Raw genomic sequence first — 18,093 nt, 5'->3', positions numbered from 1 at the left:
TTTGCCCAAGGAATAGTAAGAGTATAAAGTTACCTTTTTTATATGTTCCATCAACTCCTTTTCCCATCTTATCCTTACTGCTCACATCCCCTTCCATGTAAGGGAAGACTCGAGCCTGATGAGTCCACAGATAGTCATTGGACCCAAAGAAGAGAACAGGGAATTCTCCCACATCATGCCTCATTTTATCAATGTTAGAGGGAACAGCTCGAGGATGGCAGATCTCAGCTGGCCACCATCTGGAAAAGGTACAAGTAAGAGAAGAAACCTTTATAAGGCTGCACTAGGAAAATAACCTACTTAACAAGGGCTGTGAGGCTGGGGAGTGGAGAAGGTATGTATGTATGTATGTATGTATGTATGTATGTATGTATGTATGTATGTATGTGTATAGTGTATGTAGAGGTCCAAAGTGAACACACTGTCCACCCTATTTACTGAGTCAGGTTCTTAAGCTAAAACTGGAGCGCACCAGTTTTACCAGTTTTTCCAGTCTAGCTAGCCAATTTGCCCTGGGGATCCTTACCTTTGCTTCCCAAGCTCAAAGACCACAGGTGGGCTACACACATGGCTCCTATCTACGAGGGTGCTAAGTTCAGAACAATAGTCCTAATACTTGCCCAGCTACAACTTTGTTCATTCAGCCACTATCCTCAGCTTCCAACCCACGGACAATTTTACAAACCAATGATACAAAGAATGTCCCAGAAGCCTGAAATAACAAATCCACCTCACGTTATATAAATTAGTTATTTTACCTTAAGGAAATAATTATGGAACAGAAATATTTTTATGACATGAACATCTGACAGTGGTGACTGGAGATGGCTCCGTGCTAAGAGCATGAGCTGCTGCTCTATAGGATGCTGTTCCATCCCTAGCACCACAGCGGGGGCTCCACCACAACCATGGCTAAGATCCATTGTTTCTGCTCTCAAAGGGCTTTTTTACTCACACGCACATATCCACATACGCAATTAAATTTATAAAAACTAATAAAATAAGAGACATGAAAATGTGGGGAAAACAAGAATACTCAATATCACAGGCATCAAGAAAGCGTAGCATACTAGACAATTTGGGACTTGAAAGGAAAATCTTCCAGCTGGGCTTGGTGACACAGACTTTTAAAACCAGGAGGGAATTAAACTCAGGAGGCAGAGGCAAGTGGATCTGTCATTTTCAGACCTGCCTGATTGATACATCAAGTTTGATGACAGCCAGGGTTACATAATTGAGGCCCTTACTCAAAAGCAAAAACAAAAACTAAAGTAGAACTCCCAATAATTATCCAACCACGCTAATTAATATTTCTATCTTCTAACACCTATCATTTATGTGTGTCATTAACTTCAAACTTTTCTTTACACAACATTTTTTGCTTGTTTTAATATAGGGTTTTACTCTAAAGCCAGAACTGGCCATTAACTTGTGACCCTCTTGCCTCAGGCTTCCAAGTGCTAGGAATACAGGGTGCACCACCACATACTCCTCTTCTAGAAAGTTATAAACTATATAACCATCGTGTGTCTTTGTTACAGAGAGAACATATTCATGTTGGCTGGGTAATGCCTGGGATCGGGGCAAGCAGATCTGTAGGTCTGAGGCCAGCCATGGCTACATAATAAAATCTTGTTTAGAATCGAACAAAGAAAACCACATTTTGTATTGTGTATTTCTGTGCATTCCCAGGTAATCACAACTTGAAAACAAAAAAGCTAAAGAACAACTGAGTAGAAACTATGGACAATTATTTGGTAGAGAGTGCAAGTAAATACTTTGAAATGTTAACAATGCGTCTTGTTTCTGATATCACAGACTTATTTGCCATCAGTAAAGAATTTGCAACATCATACATATTATTCCTAGAGCTAAAAAAGTCATTTAATTTTTTGCTATAGAGAAAAATTTGGTTGGGGTGGGGATTACTATGCGGAAACATGAAGAGGATTTTAAAAGGTAATTATCTATGAGAATATAAGAATTAGAAGATGATGAAAGAAAGCGTGTCACCCTGTGTCGTGCTTACTCACCTGTAGCGACCAACTTTTACCCAGACAATCTCCCTGTAGTGTGGCTTTTTGCCTGCCTTACAGTCATTGCAGTACCAATTTCCTTCAGGGATATCGATATTTAGGCATTCGCGATGAAAAGCAGCAGGGCAAGAATCACAGCACAGAAGGCTGCCTCCTACAGGAATAAAAACACTGCCTTTTAGACCACAAGGTTACATATGAAGTCCCAGCAGTAATGGCTTTGCTCAGCTTCTAGGCAACCCTAGTAAAGGCTTACTGAGTAAAACGTGCAGAAGGACTTTGGTGCAACAAGAGACCTGACCTGCTCCTAACATCCCCAGCTCCCACTTCAATCAGGTTTTCAGATAAGGTGATGAGATGAAAATGTACAAGTATCAGGCAGTGGTGGCAAACAACTTTAATCCCAGCAGAGATTAAAGAGAGGATCAGAGAGGCAGGTGAATTTCTGTGTTCAGGCCAGCCTGGTCTACAGAATGACCTTCTATGATTGTTTATGGCCAGAGTATAAAAAAAAGCAAAATGAAGTTTTGTGTATGTACATATTGTGGTTTACATGTATGTGGAGGACAGAGGTTGGTGCCTTGATCACTCTCCACCTTATTTTTTGTGACAGGGTCTCTCATTGAACCGGGAGCTCATCAATTCTGCTAGGCTGGCTGGCTAGCCATGAACTCAAAGTATCTGCCTGTCTCTGACCTGACAATATTATACTACAGGAATGTGCCTTGCTTTTTAAATGAACAAGAGTATCTGAACTCAGGTTATCATGGATGTGCGGCTGCAACTTTAAAGTACAGGTTTCAGTTGGTGACAGGAGGGAACTTTTAAGCTCCTATACCATATTACATCAAGACTTCACAGGCTGGTGAGATGGCTCAGTGGATAAGAGCACTCAACTGCTCTTCCAAAGGTCCTGAGTTCAAATCCCAGCAACCACACGGTGGCTCACAGCCATCTGTAACGAGATCCGACTCCCTCTCTTGGAGTGTCTGAAAACAGCTACAGTGTACTTACATGTAATAAATAAATAAAACATTTATTTAAAAAAAAAAAAAAAAAAGACTTCACTTTCCTTCTTGAGATCTAACTTCCTTACCAGGAACATTTTATAATGAACAGTAACACTCCTGAGAACCCATACCTATTTCACAAATAGTTAGTTGTCCTCCCAGCCCTAACTTTTCAGAACTTGGCAGTTTCACCAATAGTTATCTTAACTATTTTGCATTGTTGCCAGAGGGGAGTCACATAGACGAAGCACTTCTAAGCAAGGTATCTGGCACCCCTATTAAATGACATCAGCGTTCTCTGTTCATAACTTACAATGGTCTCCATTTGCCATCACAGACTTATTTAAACTGTTTAAATAAAGCATGTTCATAGACTTAGCACACTGAGAACACTGTAGGTGATCTTTGGACTTGGTTTTAACTTTTATGCATTACAGAACTTCTTTCATAGGCCATGCTTTTGTTTTTCTATTTTGTTCTAGAAACTTTCTTATTCTGGGCATAGTGATGCATGACTTTAATAAAGGCACTCTGGAGGCTGAAACATGTAGTTCTCTGTGAGTTCAAGGTCAGTTTGGTCTACAAAGTGAGTTCCAGGAGAGCCAAACCTGTCATAAAATATACATATATAAAATAAGACAAGTTTTCTTCAGAAAGAAGGCTCAGTGATTTAAAGCTCTTGCAAAGGACCAGGGTTTTGTTCCCTAGCAACCACATGTTTACTAACAACCTTCTTTAACTCTATTTCCACGGGATCTGACACCTTCTGGTTTCTTCTGGCACTACATTCATATGAGATATATGGACCTGAGTATGTGTATACAGCGACACCGATTCACATGAAATCAAATATTATAAATCACCAAGGATACACGAGAGACTGGAGAAGTAACTCAGTGGGTCATATTGGGCTTCCTACATAAGCCTGAGAACTAAAGTCAGGATTTCCAGTACCCAAGAAAACGGCCAGCCTGTAACCCTAGTACTGGCTAACTGAGACAAGCAGACCCCAGGATTCAATACTGTAGCAGGTATCCAAAACAGGTTGACTGAGAGACCTAATTTGAGGGTCAGAGAAAAGAAGGAATTCTGATGGCCTGAGCTTGATATCCAGGACCCATATGGTAGAAGGAGAAAACCAGCTCCTCTAAGGGGTGCATATAGTTACTGCAATACACATCAAATATAAACACTGCACAGTCCCTTTGAAACCACTCAAAATCAGAAGTCATATCTTACCTTCTGAGCACACAAAACACCAGCTGACATTAACATGCTCATGATTTCGACAGCCCCGCCTAGGGGTGAAGTGATTAGGGCAGATGATACTATTAGATGCAAGGATTTTTGAACCAGCAGCAAGACAAAAGTCATTAGCATGGTATGCCACAGGACAGCGGACACAGCGCATCAGACGACCTACATTTATGGAAAGCAGGGAAATGGGGGAAGAGCAAGTGTAAAAAATTACATATGAAAACAAAGTGTATTATTCAAGTCTATTTGCCAGCAAGGAGAAATTGTCAGCAAATAAAAGGACCACTTAAAAATATGGTTCTTTAACATGTAACTACTATTAAGACTAAGAGGGGAGTCAGGTGGTGGTTGCGCACGACTTTAATCCCAGCACTCAGGAGGCAGAGGCAGGCGGATTTCTGAGCCTGAACTATAGAGTGAGTTCCAGGACAGCCAGGGCTACGCAGAGAAACCCTGTCTCGAAAGACTCAGAGAGAGGGGGGGGTGGGGTGGGGGGTGGTGAGCTCTTCGCTAGTCCTCAGGAGGAGTCAGAATGTACAACTATAAATGCAGGTGCATCAGCAAGGAGACAAGACAATTGCCTTGAATACTGTAACACCGGGAATAAGTCCAAATCAAAAGGAATGAGATGATGGGCACTGGGATTTGCTGAAGACTCTGTGGGGTTGTTCTCCACATGGACCTACTAATATGCTGCAGCATCTAAAAGAGTATCGAGCTTCTTGAACCAATCTCTACAGTAGCAACAATTCAGAGAAGAGACAAAAGGCACTGAATAGAAGTTGTCTTCAAACAAAACCCTGTAATACCATACCATTTTAAACTGCCAGCTGGAAACTCCTTAGCATACAACATGCTAAGATGGAATTCATGACTTCCTAGGCCAAAGCCTTGCTACTTTACCTGAGGCTATGAAGGAATGTTCCAGACTGCACTTGAAAATAACTCCTGTCAAATTAACTCAAGTCTTAGAAATAGATTGGTTTATATTTAATAATAATAATAATAAAAAAATCCATACCTTTAGAAGCAGACACATTGGCTGGATTAGCAGCATGGCAGGTTATACAGATGTGGAGGGGGCACCTGAAGCCCTTGTTCTGTGTGACAGTCGGTGGGTACTTCTGGACACAATCTTCATGGTAAAACTTCCCACATAAGGGTAGAAGGCACCTTTTCACATCTTTTCCACTCTGCTTACATACAAAACAGGTATGGATTCCTGGAAAAGAAAAAAGGCAACAGATTAATACTTTTACAAGACGCTTTCCCAATCTAGGCATTATGTGTTAGTGAAGAGCTTTATAAAGATTACCAAACTGAAAAATCTGACCCTAACAAATGAACAACTTTAGTATCTTTTTTTATAAGTGGACAATTTGATCAAATACATGCTTATTGGTATGACGTAACAGGATGTCTAGTATACCATCTAACAAGCATTCCTATCAAAAGAGAAACTATTTTGGTCAAGCCCAGGATCTAGATGCAACTATATTGTAGGAGATACAGGAAACAAGCGGATGGCTAGAGGTCCCAGTAGGCATAAGTGTTTCTCGATCCTGATTACTTATATGGTAGAGAACTAACTCCCAAAAAATTGTTCTCTGACTTCCATACAGGGATTGTGGCACATGGATGCATTGAACGAATGAATAAATTTAAAAAATTTTTTAATATTTATTTTATATATGTGAATATACAGTCACTGTCACACCAGAAGAGGGCATCGGATCCCATTACAGATGGTTGTGAGCCACCATGTGGTTGCTGGGGATTGGACTCAGGACCTCTGGAAGACCAGTCAGTGCTTTTAACTACTGAGTCATCTCTCCAGTCCACAATAAATTTTTTGAAGACAGAAAACAGAGGAACAAGTGTGGTTTTTTTTTTGTTTTGTTTTAAGATTTATTTATTATATGTAAGTATGATGTAGCTGTCTTTAGACACACCAGAAGAGGGTGTCAGATCTCATTACAGATGGTTGTGAGCCACTATGTGGCTGCTGGGATTTGAATTCTGCACCTTCAGAAGAGCAGTCGGTGCTCTTAACCGCTGAGCCATCTCTCCAGCCCCACAGAGGAACAAGTTAAAGTCACATATTAAACATGCAACCAATCAAATTTAGAGGATAGAAAATTCAACAGGACAGTCAAAGCTTGACCAAATAAATGATCAAAATACTAAAACCAACCAACCAACCAAACGAAAACACAGAAAGATGAGGACTAAAAAGGCCAAGTACGAGATAAAATATTAAAACTGTACATAATAGGCACCCCCCCCCCCGTCCCTCGCTGCCTGAGACAGAGTCATCAGATTGGCCTACAACTTACTATTTAATAGAAAATAACCTTCAACTCTTAATTATTTTGCCTTCCCTTTCCAAGTGTTAGGGATACAGGCATATTCTACCCACACCAGGCTTTGTAGGTTGACTTAAAATGCTATAAAAAGATACTTTTGTATCTTGAGTTCAATTCAAAGCACTCATCTAAAAAGAGAGGTGTGGTGGCATGAGATTATGATCCAAGCATTGTGGAGGCAGAAACAGAAGGATCCCTGGGATTTGAAGGTCAGCTATCCCAGGCTAATAGGCTAGCCCCAGGTCCTTTTGAGAAAGACTGGTTTTAAAATGTGCTAGACAGGCAGTGGTGGCCTATACCTTTAAACCCAGTGCTTGGGAGGCAGAGGCAGATGGATCACTAAGTGCAAGGCCAACCTGGTCTACAAGGCTGCAGAGAAAGACTCTGTCTTGAAAAAAAAAAAACAAAAAAAAAAAACCAAAAATAACTGCAAACATAGCTTTATACACCTTTAATCTCAGCAGTCAGAGAGCAGACAGGTAAATCTGAGGTTAGCATTGTCTATAGATCAAGTCCCAAGACAGCCAAGACTACATAGAGAGACCATGCCTCTAAAAGTAAAGTGTGTCGCTGAAAGGACTGACCTCACTTCTACAAGCACCCACAAAAAAAGGTCAAGTAGTACCTTAGTTTTATTTCTGGTTTGTGTGACAAAATTATTTTAGCTTACAATTTCAGATTATGGTCTACCACTGCAGTCAAGGTGCCATCCCATCCACCCTGGAGTAGATACTGAATGCATGTGTGCCTATATTAGAGTGTAGCTTTAAATGGCCCAGGAGTCAAATACAGGGAAGAGTGATGACCACTTTCAGTCTGGTAATCAATTAACTTAAGGCAATCTCCTACACACATGCCTACAGGCCAAACACAGTTAGATAATTAATTCTCTGTGAAGATTTCTGAGGAAATCTGAGAGCTGAACTCAAATAAATATATTGGATGTTAGCACAATTGAGAGTTTGAGGACAACCTGACCCACGAATCAAGTATTGTGCGGACATCTCCCAATTGCTGGGCTTATAGACATATACCACTAAGGTCAATCTGCCACATTAATTTCTTTCTTAAAACCACAATTAATATTTTAATTCTTGTTATTGCCTTATCACTGGTCACACTATAATTTAAATACTCAATAATATATATCCAATATATTTATTTGAACTGCTTCATACTATTAGTCAAGTAACATTACTGAGGGTTAGGGTTAGGGTTAGGGATCTCACAGTGCCCACATGTACATGCAATGAGCTCATTCTTGTCACAAGTGGCATCTTTACTACATCTTTCCCCTAAAATCCTTAAAATCCCAATCATTGGAAGGCAGACTATATCCACTTTACCTGTGTGACACTCATTGCAGATAAATTTCCCTCGAGGCATCTCGGTGAGGCCAAGGCACTCCAAGTGGAAAGCCCCACAGCACTGAGCCTCACACAACAGCAGCTCACCCAGCTTCTCACAGTTCTGTGAAGGAAAACAAACAAACATATATGTAGAAAGACTTTAGAAAATTCCCAAATGAAGAGTCCTAATGAGATCAAAAGTTAAGAAATATATTTCTAGCTGGGCAGTGGTGGCACCTGCCTTTAATCCCAGCACTTTGGAGGCAGAGACAGGTAGATTTCTGAGTTTGAGGCCAGCCTTTGAGGCCAGCCTTGTCTACAAAGAGAAACCCTGTTTGAAAAAAAAACAAACAAAACAAACCAAAAAACAAAAACAAAACCAAACCAAAACAACAACAAAAAGGAAATATCTTTCCAAAACCTATGAAATCTCATTATTTATTCAACTAATATTTATAATCACCCCCTGCGTGCAAGGCACAAAAAGATCTGTAGTTTTTACACAGAGAGATGATACAAACAAATGACTGAAAAACAAAACATATTAGTTACTTTCCTTGTGCTGTGATAAAATAACCAACAAAGAAATTTAAGCAATAAAGGGCTCACAGTTTTAAGATATACTTGACTATGGTGGGGAGGTCAAGGTAAAAGGAACTACTTGATCATACATCATCCATGATCAGGAACCAAACAGCAACTCAAGTCTAGAATCTCAGCCAATGAAACGGCACCATAGTGAGCAAATTTCCCCACCTTAATGAACCTAATCAAAACAATATCCCTTATCATCAAGACCAAAGAATGAAGAATCCCTCACAGATGTGCCTGGAGATGATTCTAAATCCTGACAAGTTGATAATCAACACTAATGATAATACAAGAAAGAGATAAGCTAATGATAAGTCAGGTACCTGGGCTTTGTTGATGAGAGATGACCTCTTAGATCAGGCTCTGAATGTTCAAGTTAGGTGTGTAAAGAGACTAAGGGAGGGAGCAAGTACCAAGTCCACAGGTAGGAAAATGCGACAGAAACCAAAGACACCCACTATTACTTACAAAAGTGAAAACAGGTCATATCCGACAGGAAATGACATTTAAAAAAGGAAGAAGGGTCCATAATTTCAGATTTTATTCTAATTGCAAAGATGTATCATTAGGGAGTTTTTGTTTAAGGCTGACCTTAGGTGTTTACTTTTAAAAAGATTCCTAAAGCTGGTTAGTAGAAAATAAGCCAGAAAGCTGTGAAGGAGGTAATATCAGCTGGATTTGGATCGTAACAGTTCCAAAATATGAAAAGCACTCTCAGATGTATCTCAAATTACTTCATTAAAAACAAAACAAACAAAAACAACAACAAAAAATAAAAACAAAACAAAACTCCCTTGCACCCCTTCTCGTTATCCCTCTCATTGGGAACCAAAGCTAAAGCTTTTGGGAGCAAGGCAAGGGAGAGGTCCCATTACTGACTGAGAGAACCTCACAGAGGGCATGGTATCGCCAAAGGAAGAAGAGCCTTATGAAATGCATCTCTCATTACGAAAATCTTGCAAATTCCCAATGTTTGTTATTTTTTATTCCATTTATATCTACACAGTGATCAGCAAAAAAAATACTAAAATTAAGCCTCATACTATCAACTAAGACACCCTCATAATAAAATCTGTGAATACCCAAGTCTTTCATGCAAAATGACATAGAAAATGCATAGTATATGCATGCACAATCCTCTCGTATACTTTAAAGCACTTTTGAATTATACATGTAGTAAACATGCTAGTAGTTGATACACTCTGTTTTTCAAGAAACAACAACAAAGGAGTCTGTATGAAGTTACGGAAACAATTCAGTTAGCACAAGGAACTCAGTGCAATCCCCAGACCCACACAAAAAGCTAGTCACAGAGGTACACACTTGTAAACCCAGAGCTCAACAGACAGATGGATAGATTCCTGCCTGAATCTTGCTGGCCAGTCAGCTTACCTAAACATAAGTGCTAGAAAGATCCTACATCAGAAATCAAAACGGACAGAGATAGGCATAGGATAGCTGTATATGGCTTTTTCCCAACACCCAGGAGACAGAGGAAAGATCTCTATGATTTAAATTCTCTATAAATTCTAGGCCAGCGAGGATACATAGATTTTGTCTCAAATAAGAAATGAAGTGGGCCACTCCAGAGGAATGACACCCCACTTTGGCTTTTGGCTTCCACCATACACAGGGAACGCATATACATTCACACACATATATACACAGTCGCAAAATACAAACACCTAAAAACAGAATATGTGTGCCCCTCCAAATGAATCCATACATCTTTAGTACAACCCCAGTCACCAACAAACCACAAACACTATAACAAAAATTTCCAAAAATATTTTCCATCTATACAATCGAAAGAATCCATCAAAATCAAGATCTATTATCGATAAGAAATCAAAGCAGCAGCCAGGGACACACAGGTGGACTTCTGGGTTCAAAGCCAGCCTGGTCAACAAAGTTCTAAGGCAGCCAGGGATATACAAGGAGAAACCCAGTCCTGGGGATGGGGTTGGGGTGGGGAGCTCAAAGAAACAAAAGGTCTTAGTCAAGTCTAAATAAACAAGTAGGAAAATGTTGGGGAGAATGGTAACCAAACTTAGAACATTAATATAGTAGAATTATTCTCAAAGTTTTGACTCTCTTATTATCTATTACTCCCAAATAAAAGCTAAAAAAGTCTCAAATTCCTATATTTATATATTGAGGGTCAATGTCCACTTTTATCTAGTAAGCAAATTTACACTCAGTTTAAAATAGGAAAATGTCAATTACAGTACAAATTGAATACTTTCCAAATTAGCTTCATGGGTTCCTCTAACCCTTAATTGGGATGAGCACATAACCTTTGACCTGTATACTTGAGAAAGAAGGGGTACAAACAAATTATATCAAGACACCAAACGTCCTGACATCAAATAATCCAGCAAACCTGGTCCATAGGGGTACCTTAGCAACCAACTCCTTCTGCTCCACTTGCAGCTTAAAATTACCATCAACTTAATTCTGCCTATACCTCTCAAGTACTGAAATTACAGATGTGTGCCACCACATACAACCTTTTTTTTTTTTTTTTTTAAAAGCCAGGGTCTCACTGTATAGCCCTCAATGGCTTGGAATTTGCTATGTAGACTGCTATGCTATGCTGACTTCAGACTCAAAGACTCACCTAGCTCTGTGTTTTGAGCGCTTGTACTAAATGGGGGCACCACACTGTTTGGCAAATACTGTAAATGTACTTACACTCTGTCTTGTCGTACCAATATACCAATAACTAGTTGAGTGCATAACTGCTTTCCAGGATTAACACAGCATTTGGGAGCTAGTCCAAATATGGAAAACATTCTTTCTTTTCAAGACAGGGTATCAATATGAAATATGTATGTCCTGGAACTCACTATGGAAACCAGGCTAGGCTCAAACTCATAAACATATGCCTACCTCTGCCTCGATACTGCTGGGATTAAAGGCATGGAACACCCTGCCTGGTTCAGGTAAACATTCCCACTGTAGAGAAAATGAATGTGCAAAGACAATGGGATACAATGGGGATCTATCTCAGCAACATCCTATGGCCTGGGTTTTAGTTAAAAACAGCAGGGTGCAGGTCCAGTGCATGCCAAAGCAGGCAAGTCTGAGCTCGAGGTCAGGGCGCTCAACACTGCAAACTCGAGGCCACCCAGGGCTGCAGAGTGAGATCCTGTCTTAAAAAATAAAAACAAGGGTGCTGGAGAGATGGCTCTTCCAGAGGTCCTCAGTTTAATTCCCAGCAACCACATGGTGGCTCACAACCATCTGTAATGGGATCTGATGCCCTCCTTTGGTGCGTCTGAAGACAACGACAGTGTCCTCACATACATAAAACAAAACAACCCCAGGCCCCCACCAAAACAAAACAAAAAACAACAACAAATCCAACAACAAATAAATATGGCAGCAGAAGAAGTAGATCAGAAAGTAATGTGCCTGTCTTGTATGCACAGGACCTGAGTTCATGATGGTCATAGTCAATGTAGCTGGGCCAGTGACAGGCCCTGTTCCAAACCAAAAGTGCCAGTCACCTGAGGATCTCCTACCAAAACCACCCACCTGCACCTGCATATCCACCTATCAGATTTTTTACAATGTCAGATTATAAGAATTTTAATAGATAAATCAAGAATCATAGGACAAAAATAACTAGGTTTGAATCCACAATACACCAAGACCACATGCAACCAACTTAATCAATCTCTTGCTTAATTCAGTTTACTCATGCATAATGGGGTTAATTTAAAAACTCTGCCATAAAAATGCATGATGTAAGGATTATAAATTAAAAGATTATAAATATTATAAGGACTGTAAATATTCAGCTAATAAAGGAAAAAAATTGAAAACTATCAAGAAACATTCCTAGTTTAAAAAAATAAAGTTAATTGAGTAGAGGGTACACATCTAAAATCCCAGTACTTGGGAGGTAGAGGCAGAAGGACACAGAGAGTTCAGGGCTAGCCTAGGTTATGTGAGACTCTCTCAAAAACTAAAAAACAAACAAAGAAACAAACACAGAGGAGTAGGAAGAGATTTATTCTATAGCATTGACAGATGGATGATAAAAAAAATTATTTCTCACTGAGTAATAATATACCTGGCTCTTCTTCAGGGGCATATATATGCTCAGGGACCACGTGGGCACACTAAGCAGTATCAATGACTTCCTTTTCCTTGCTTTTCAAAAGCGATAAGACTTATGATGGCCTTTAGGGGCTCCTCAGGAATCATACGTGAGCATTTTCTCTAACCAAGATTTGGTCTTTAAAAGAGATAAAGGGGCTGTCTCAAAAAAGTACACAGGCAACAAAAAACAAGACAAACATCTCCTACCTGACAAACGTTCTCCTTGAGTGCCGCTCCTCCGCCTCTTTCACCCTGCAGCTTTTTGGATGCAGACATCCCAGGATCATGTTCTACGCCCTCTTCAAGAATCTCCTTGGGGCTGGCAGCAGTCCTGTCAATCAGCAGTTCTCCCTTGCAGAGAAAAAATAATGTCCCATCTCTGTATTATTGATGTCTCCTCCATCGGGCCCCTCCTCCCTCTGGGCTGCTATTTGTCTAGCCATTAAGCACTTACAGATGTTCAGCCAATCACGCGGGCGGACTGCATGCAATGTTAGTTCTAACCCTGCTGTGATTGGACGGGTAGTGGGCGCCTCATGCCCTGCCACTAACTGCTCTGAGGCTGTTCCACTGGAACTTTTTTGAGCTGTTCCATTTAAAGGTTTCACTAAGGGAGAGAAAACATTCTTAAGTTTATTGGATTACTTATGTGTCCTTCCACGATCCGTGTTTCCTAGGCAATGCCCCCCTTGGGCATTCTATGCAAATTAGAAGAAAACACTTGGCATCCACATCTGTGATGCTCACTCCCTGGCTCTAACTCTACTTTCACCTTGAATTCTAAAGCTAGGGAGCAGCAGTGACTGTACTAATGCGCTGTAGACACTTGTTTTTAATGTTTTCCAAAGCTGATGTTCATGAACATCCCAAACTAAACAACTGATGGCCAAGAAATAAGCATATGGAATTTTCTGTTAAATGCAGCAGTCTCAACTTTAATAGGGCATTGTTTAGGATCATTCAGATTATTTGTTTACTTGGTCTATACTCTCTGGTTTACTTATTAAGGCTACAAGTAGCATATATTGCATGTGCGATCAAGAGCACAGGATATTTCCTTTTTAAAGGAGCTATATGAACAGTTGCACTATGTGCTAGGAATTGGCTCTCAATAAGACAAGATTCCTTATACCTAATTAGTCATCTCCATAGAACACTATTCTTAGATCCATGGGAGAGGGGAGGGGATGTCTAATGTGGGAAGTTGATTCTCTCTGGAAGGTCAAAGGTGAGAACTGAGTGGTACCTCTGAGCTGGGTGAGTCTTTTGTTAAGTCCTCCTTCTTCACTTTTTTATAGTGCACTCTGGCTGTGACAAGCCTCTGTCGTTTTCGTTTCCTTGGTTTATCAAATATCTTGGTAGTGCCTATAACAAGATAACAAATGTTACGTGACAGCTACTCAAATATATGTCCAACAATGGTTATCCTTAAATTAAAATTAAAAAAACCACTGATTAAAGTAAAACTTTAATGAAATTTATTTACAATTGAAATGTCTACAATATTTAAACAGATATATTTTTCTTTTTCTTTTCCTTTGAGACACAGTCCTTCCTGGCTGTAGAACAGGCTAGCCTTGGACTGACAGAAATACACTTCCTTCTACTGGAATAAAGGTGTATATAACCACTCTTAAGCATTAATAAGTATTTATCTTATTAGAAAACCACTATTTACAACATAAAGCTAAAAGCTTGTATTGTTATTTTAAGACTGGTTTAAGGATGGTTTAATTGCAACTTAATCACTTAAAAAAAAAATGAAAAGGAAAAAGAGTCCTAAAAAGGAAGAAATACAAAAGGTAATTATAATAACTTTCAAAAAATTTTTACAGGTATAATGTGTTTATATATAGTGTTGGGGGAAGCCAGAAGGGTATTGAATTTCCCTGGAGCTGCAGCTATAGGTAATTGTAAATGGCCTTAACTGGGTTCTAGGAATTGATCCCAGATAATCTTTTCTAAGAACAGCAAGAACTCTTAACCACTGAGCCACCTTTCCAGACTAGAAGGACTTTCTTGAACTCTAGAAAATGTTGCTGCTGTATTTTGAAAAATCTTTCATGTTAAAAATATTTCAACTAAAATAATGTTTTTCAGTACATTATCCAATTTCAGAGATTTTCTGTAAGGTAAAAAGTAAAATTCATTTAATGCTATGTGACTAGTAGGGAAAATTAGCAGGACTTCACAGCAGAAGTCTAGGTTATAAAACAAAGGAAGGGCCAGAGAGATGATTGGCTGATAAGGACAGAGCCTTTCAAGTCAAGATGGTGAAAGGACAGACTCAACTAGTAATCCTCTGAGTTGCACACAGGCAAATGCGGTGTGTTAGTGTGTATAAAACTAAAGTAATTTAAGCAAGGAATGGAGGCACAGTTCTAAAATCCAGAAGGGGGAGGATCCGGAATGCAAAAGTCACCGTTACCTACTTAGGAACTTTGAGGCTAGCCTGGGTTACGGAAGACTATTTTTATGAGAAAAAGAAAAAAGGTTTAAGCATGGTGGTGGTGCACACCTTGAGCCCTAGCACTGTGGAAGCAGAAGCAGGTAAAGCTGAGTTTAAGGATAACCTAGTTGGCCTAGCCTACACCGAGGATCTTGTCTCAAAAGTTACATGACAGATGGACACAATATCATACACATATAAAAATGCAAGCAAAATACATACAAAAGATTTTCATTTAGAGTTTAACTTCATTATATGACAAGAAGTACTTACCATGCAGGAAAAACTCTAGTCCCTAGGTTCTAAACTGTAGAAAACACTGTATATCACTACAAGATAAGATCTAAGATGGGGGCTGGGGACATAGCGCAGTCATAAAATGCTCTTGCATGAGAAGACAGGAGGCAGGACTGGTGGTTTACGCATGTAGCCTCAAGCACTTAAAGAAGCTAAAAAAGGAAGATAGTTAAGTTTGTAGCCTGCTCAGTTATATAGGAAGCTCCAGACTAGCCCTGACTTTAAAGTCTAAGATCTGGTCATAAAAAAAGCAAAAACTGCCAGGCAGTGTGGCACACATCTTTAATCCCAGCACATGGGAGACAAAGGCAGGCGGATCTCTTGGGTTTGAGGCAAGTCTAGTCTACAGAGTGAGTTCCAGGACAGCCAGGGCTACACAGAGAAACCCCGTCTGGGGGGGGGGGAACTCAAAATAGCATTAATTTGGAACAGGTAAGATTTGTCCCATGGGTGTAGGAAGAGATCTACATTTTGTGGCTTAATTTGGGATTATCACTCAACAATATATAACGGATTAAAAAAATCTCATCTAGCAAAATTAGAAAAAGAAATTCTAGTTTCTTAAATTCTTTGTTGAAGAAACAGCAAGGGAAATATATTAATATCATAAGGTATTTTACCAAATGAGCTAAATCTCAAACTTATGAAATCACTTTTCTAACATAAACTCAACAAATACTTGCTATGTCTTACAATATTAATATTGTTGTGGGGCCACAAAGTCAGTGGAGGCTGTCCATGGCCACGTGGAAAGTCAGGGGAAGGGGATGGGAAGAGAGGGGGAGCAAAGGGACGAGAGGCAAGAGTGTGTATTGGTGTTCTGATGTCCTGTCCTCTGTGTGACAGTGGCAGGTCCTCGGGAGAGCACCCATGTTCGTAACCACTGTGCCATCTTCCCCAGCCACTTACAGGTGTTCTCTACGCCGTTTTTTGCACATCTCTTTGAAGCAACAGTAACTTCTTCATTATTTCTATCAGTGCAGTCAAACAAAACACAAAACCCCTTGTCCTTCTTTGATGTACAGTAAATGGTTTAATATTTAATAATGGTGATATAAACACTAAAATTTTCTCCTGTAACTGGATGTCTTAGGAAGTAAGGTCTTAAAACTTAACCTTTCCTCTTCACTGAGGAAGTGTCCTTGTGCTATGTTTTCTCAGAGACATCTCCCTGGCCCTAGACAGGGCTCCAAGAGCTTCTGAAGGTTCATCAGGCATTTGGGAATGTATCCTGAGCCCTGGCTATGTCAATACTCAGGGCATGCAGCTTGTTTCCAGACATGTAAGAGCCATGCCCAGCTTTGGTGCATTCATATTCTGGAGTGTTTCCTTTATATTCCTATTTAATTTTATTTTTTTGAGACAGGGTCTCATATGTCCTTGGTTGGCCTAGAACTTGCTATGTAGATGAGGCTGGCTTTGAATTAACAGAGATCAACAGCCTTTGCCTTTTAAGTGTTATGCTGAAGACTTTGCAACAAGACATATGCCCTTTCTACTGTGGACACATGCTTACTGAAGCCAGACAGAGATCTACATCTCTCGGAGCTAGAATTAAAGGTGTTGAGAAGCTGGCCTATGCGGGGGGAGATCTAACAGGCCAGTAAATCCTCTTATCTGCTTAGTAACTACCTCTCTAATCCATGTCCACCATTGTAACATTCCCCTAATTTTAAAGTACTAAGACCCAGAATTATAAATACTTTAAAACCCATCTGACATACTAAATATACTATTATGTAGTTATATAACTGTAATTGGAATTCTGTTCCAGCTTTTTTCTATCAAATGTATTTTAAACTTGCTTGCTTTATAGTGTTCTACTTCCTTAGCCACACCTGTTTGAATTATTTCAGGTTCTTTCATTTACTTTCGCTATTATCTGTGCTACAGTTACAATCTTTATCCTTGTGTCATTAAAACAGTTTTTTTCCTGGTGTTCTAGAGGAAGGTCTTACAACATGGTTCAGGTTGGCGTCAAAGTATTGGCAGTCATTCTGCTGAATCTTCCAGAATGCTGAGGTCATAGGCATGTGCTGTTACACCTTGTTTATGTGGTACTGACAGTAGAACATGCAGTACTGCATAAATGCCAGGTAAACACTCTGTCAACTCAACTCTACCGGTAGGTAACCTTAAGTCTAGTATCTTAAAATGACCAGGATTTACAGCACAGGTCTGTTCTTAAAGGAGGATGCCATGACAGGGCCTGTTTGGAATGGGATTTGAGAGGCAGCCTCAACCTGCCTACTCAGTAGGGTCCTCAAACAATGAATGCTCTCAGGAGTCAATGGAGTTCTCTGTTGACATCATTGGCTTCATGCTCTCTAGTGTTCCAAAACTGGAACACTAGATTTATTATTATTTATTATTTCTGATTTATTAAGACAAAGAATGGATGTGACAACCATGACCTATACTTAAGCCTACCATGTAATTTTATGAGCATTTTAGATTGAAGCCAACTTTTCCATTTGATAGTATAATTTCTACAGATACCAGATATAAATAACTCTAATATAGCAATGACATATGCAGTATTTTAAAAATGATTTCTATCTTCAAAAACATTCTGTCATCTGTTCATAATTGGTTTGTGTATGTGTATATGTGTGTGTGTGTGTCTGT

At 39.6% G+C, this 18,093-nt stretch overlaps 1 protein-coding gene across 13 annotated transcripts in view; it reads right to left on the bottom strand.

The window, feature by feature from the left end:
- Positions 1 to 18,093, bottom strand: part of Nsd1 (nuclear receptor binding SET domain protein 1) — a 105,395-nt gene that overhangs the window by 21,770 nt on the left and 65,532 nt on the right. For all 13 annotated transcript variants that reach the window (XM_029547473.1, XM_029547470.1, XM_029547474.1 and 10 more), the window contains 7 exons: positions 13,966 to 14,084; positions 12,927 to 13,070; positions 8,016 to 8,139; positions 5,325 to 5,525; positions 4,286 to 4,465; positions 2,034 to 2,190; positions 34 to 239 (listed from right to left, as the gene is read on the bottom strand). In XM_029547473.1, coding sequence (XP_029403333.1) covers positions 34 to 239; positions 2,034 to 2,190; positions 4,286 to 4,465; positions 5,325 to 5,525; positions 8,016 to 8,139; positions 12,927 to 13,070; positions 13,966 to 14,084 — 1,131 coding nt within the window. The remainder of the gene's footprint in view (positions 1 to 33; positions 240 to 2,033; positions 2,191 to 4,285; positions 4,466 to 5,324; positions 5,526 to 8,015; positions 8,140 to 12,926; positions 13,071 to 13,965; positions 14,085 to 18,093) is intronic.

This window comes from Mus pahari, chromosome 16, assembly GCF_900095145.1.
Source record: "Mus pahari chromosome 16, PAHARI_EIJ_v1.1, whole genome shotgun sequence".
NCBI classification, from domain to species: domain Eukaryota; kingdom Metazoa; phylum Chordata; class Mammalia; order Rodentia; family Muridae; genus Mus; species Mus pahari.
Note: the sequence above shows the minus strand (reverse complement) of the source record. Positions and strands in the feature narration are given on the sequence as shown.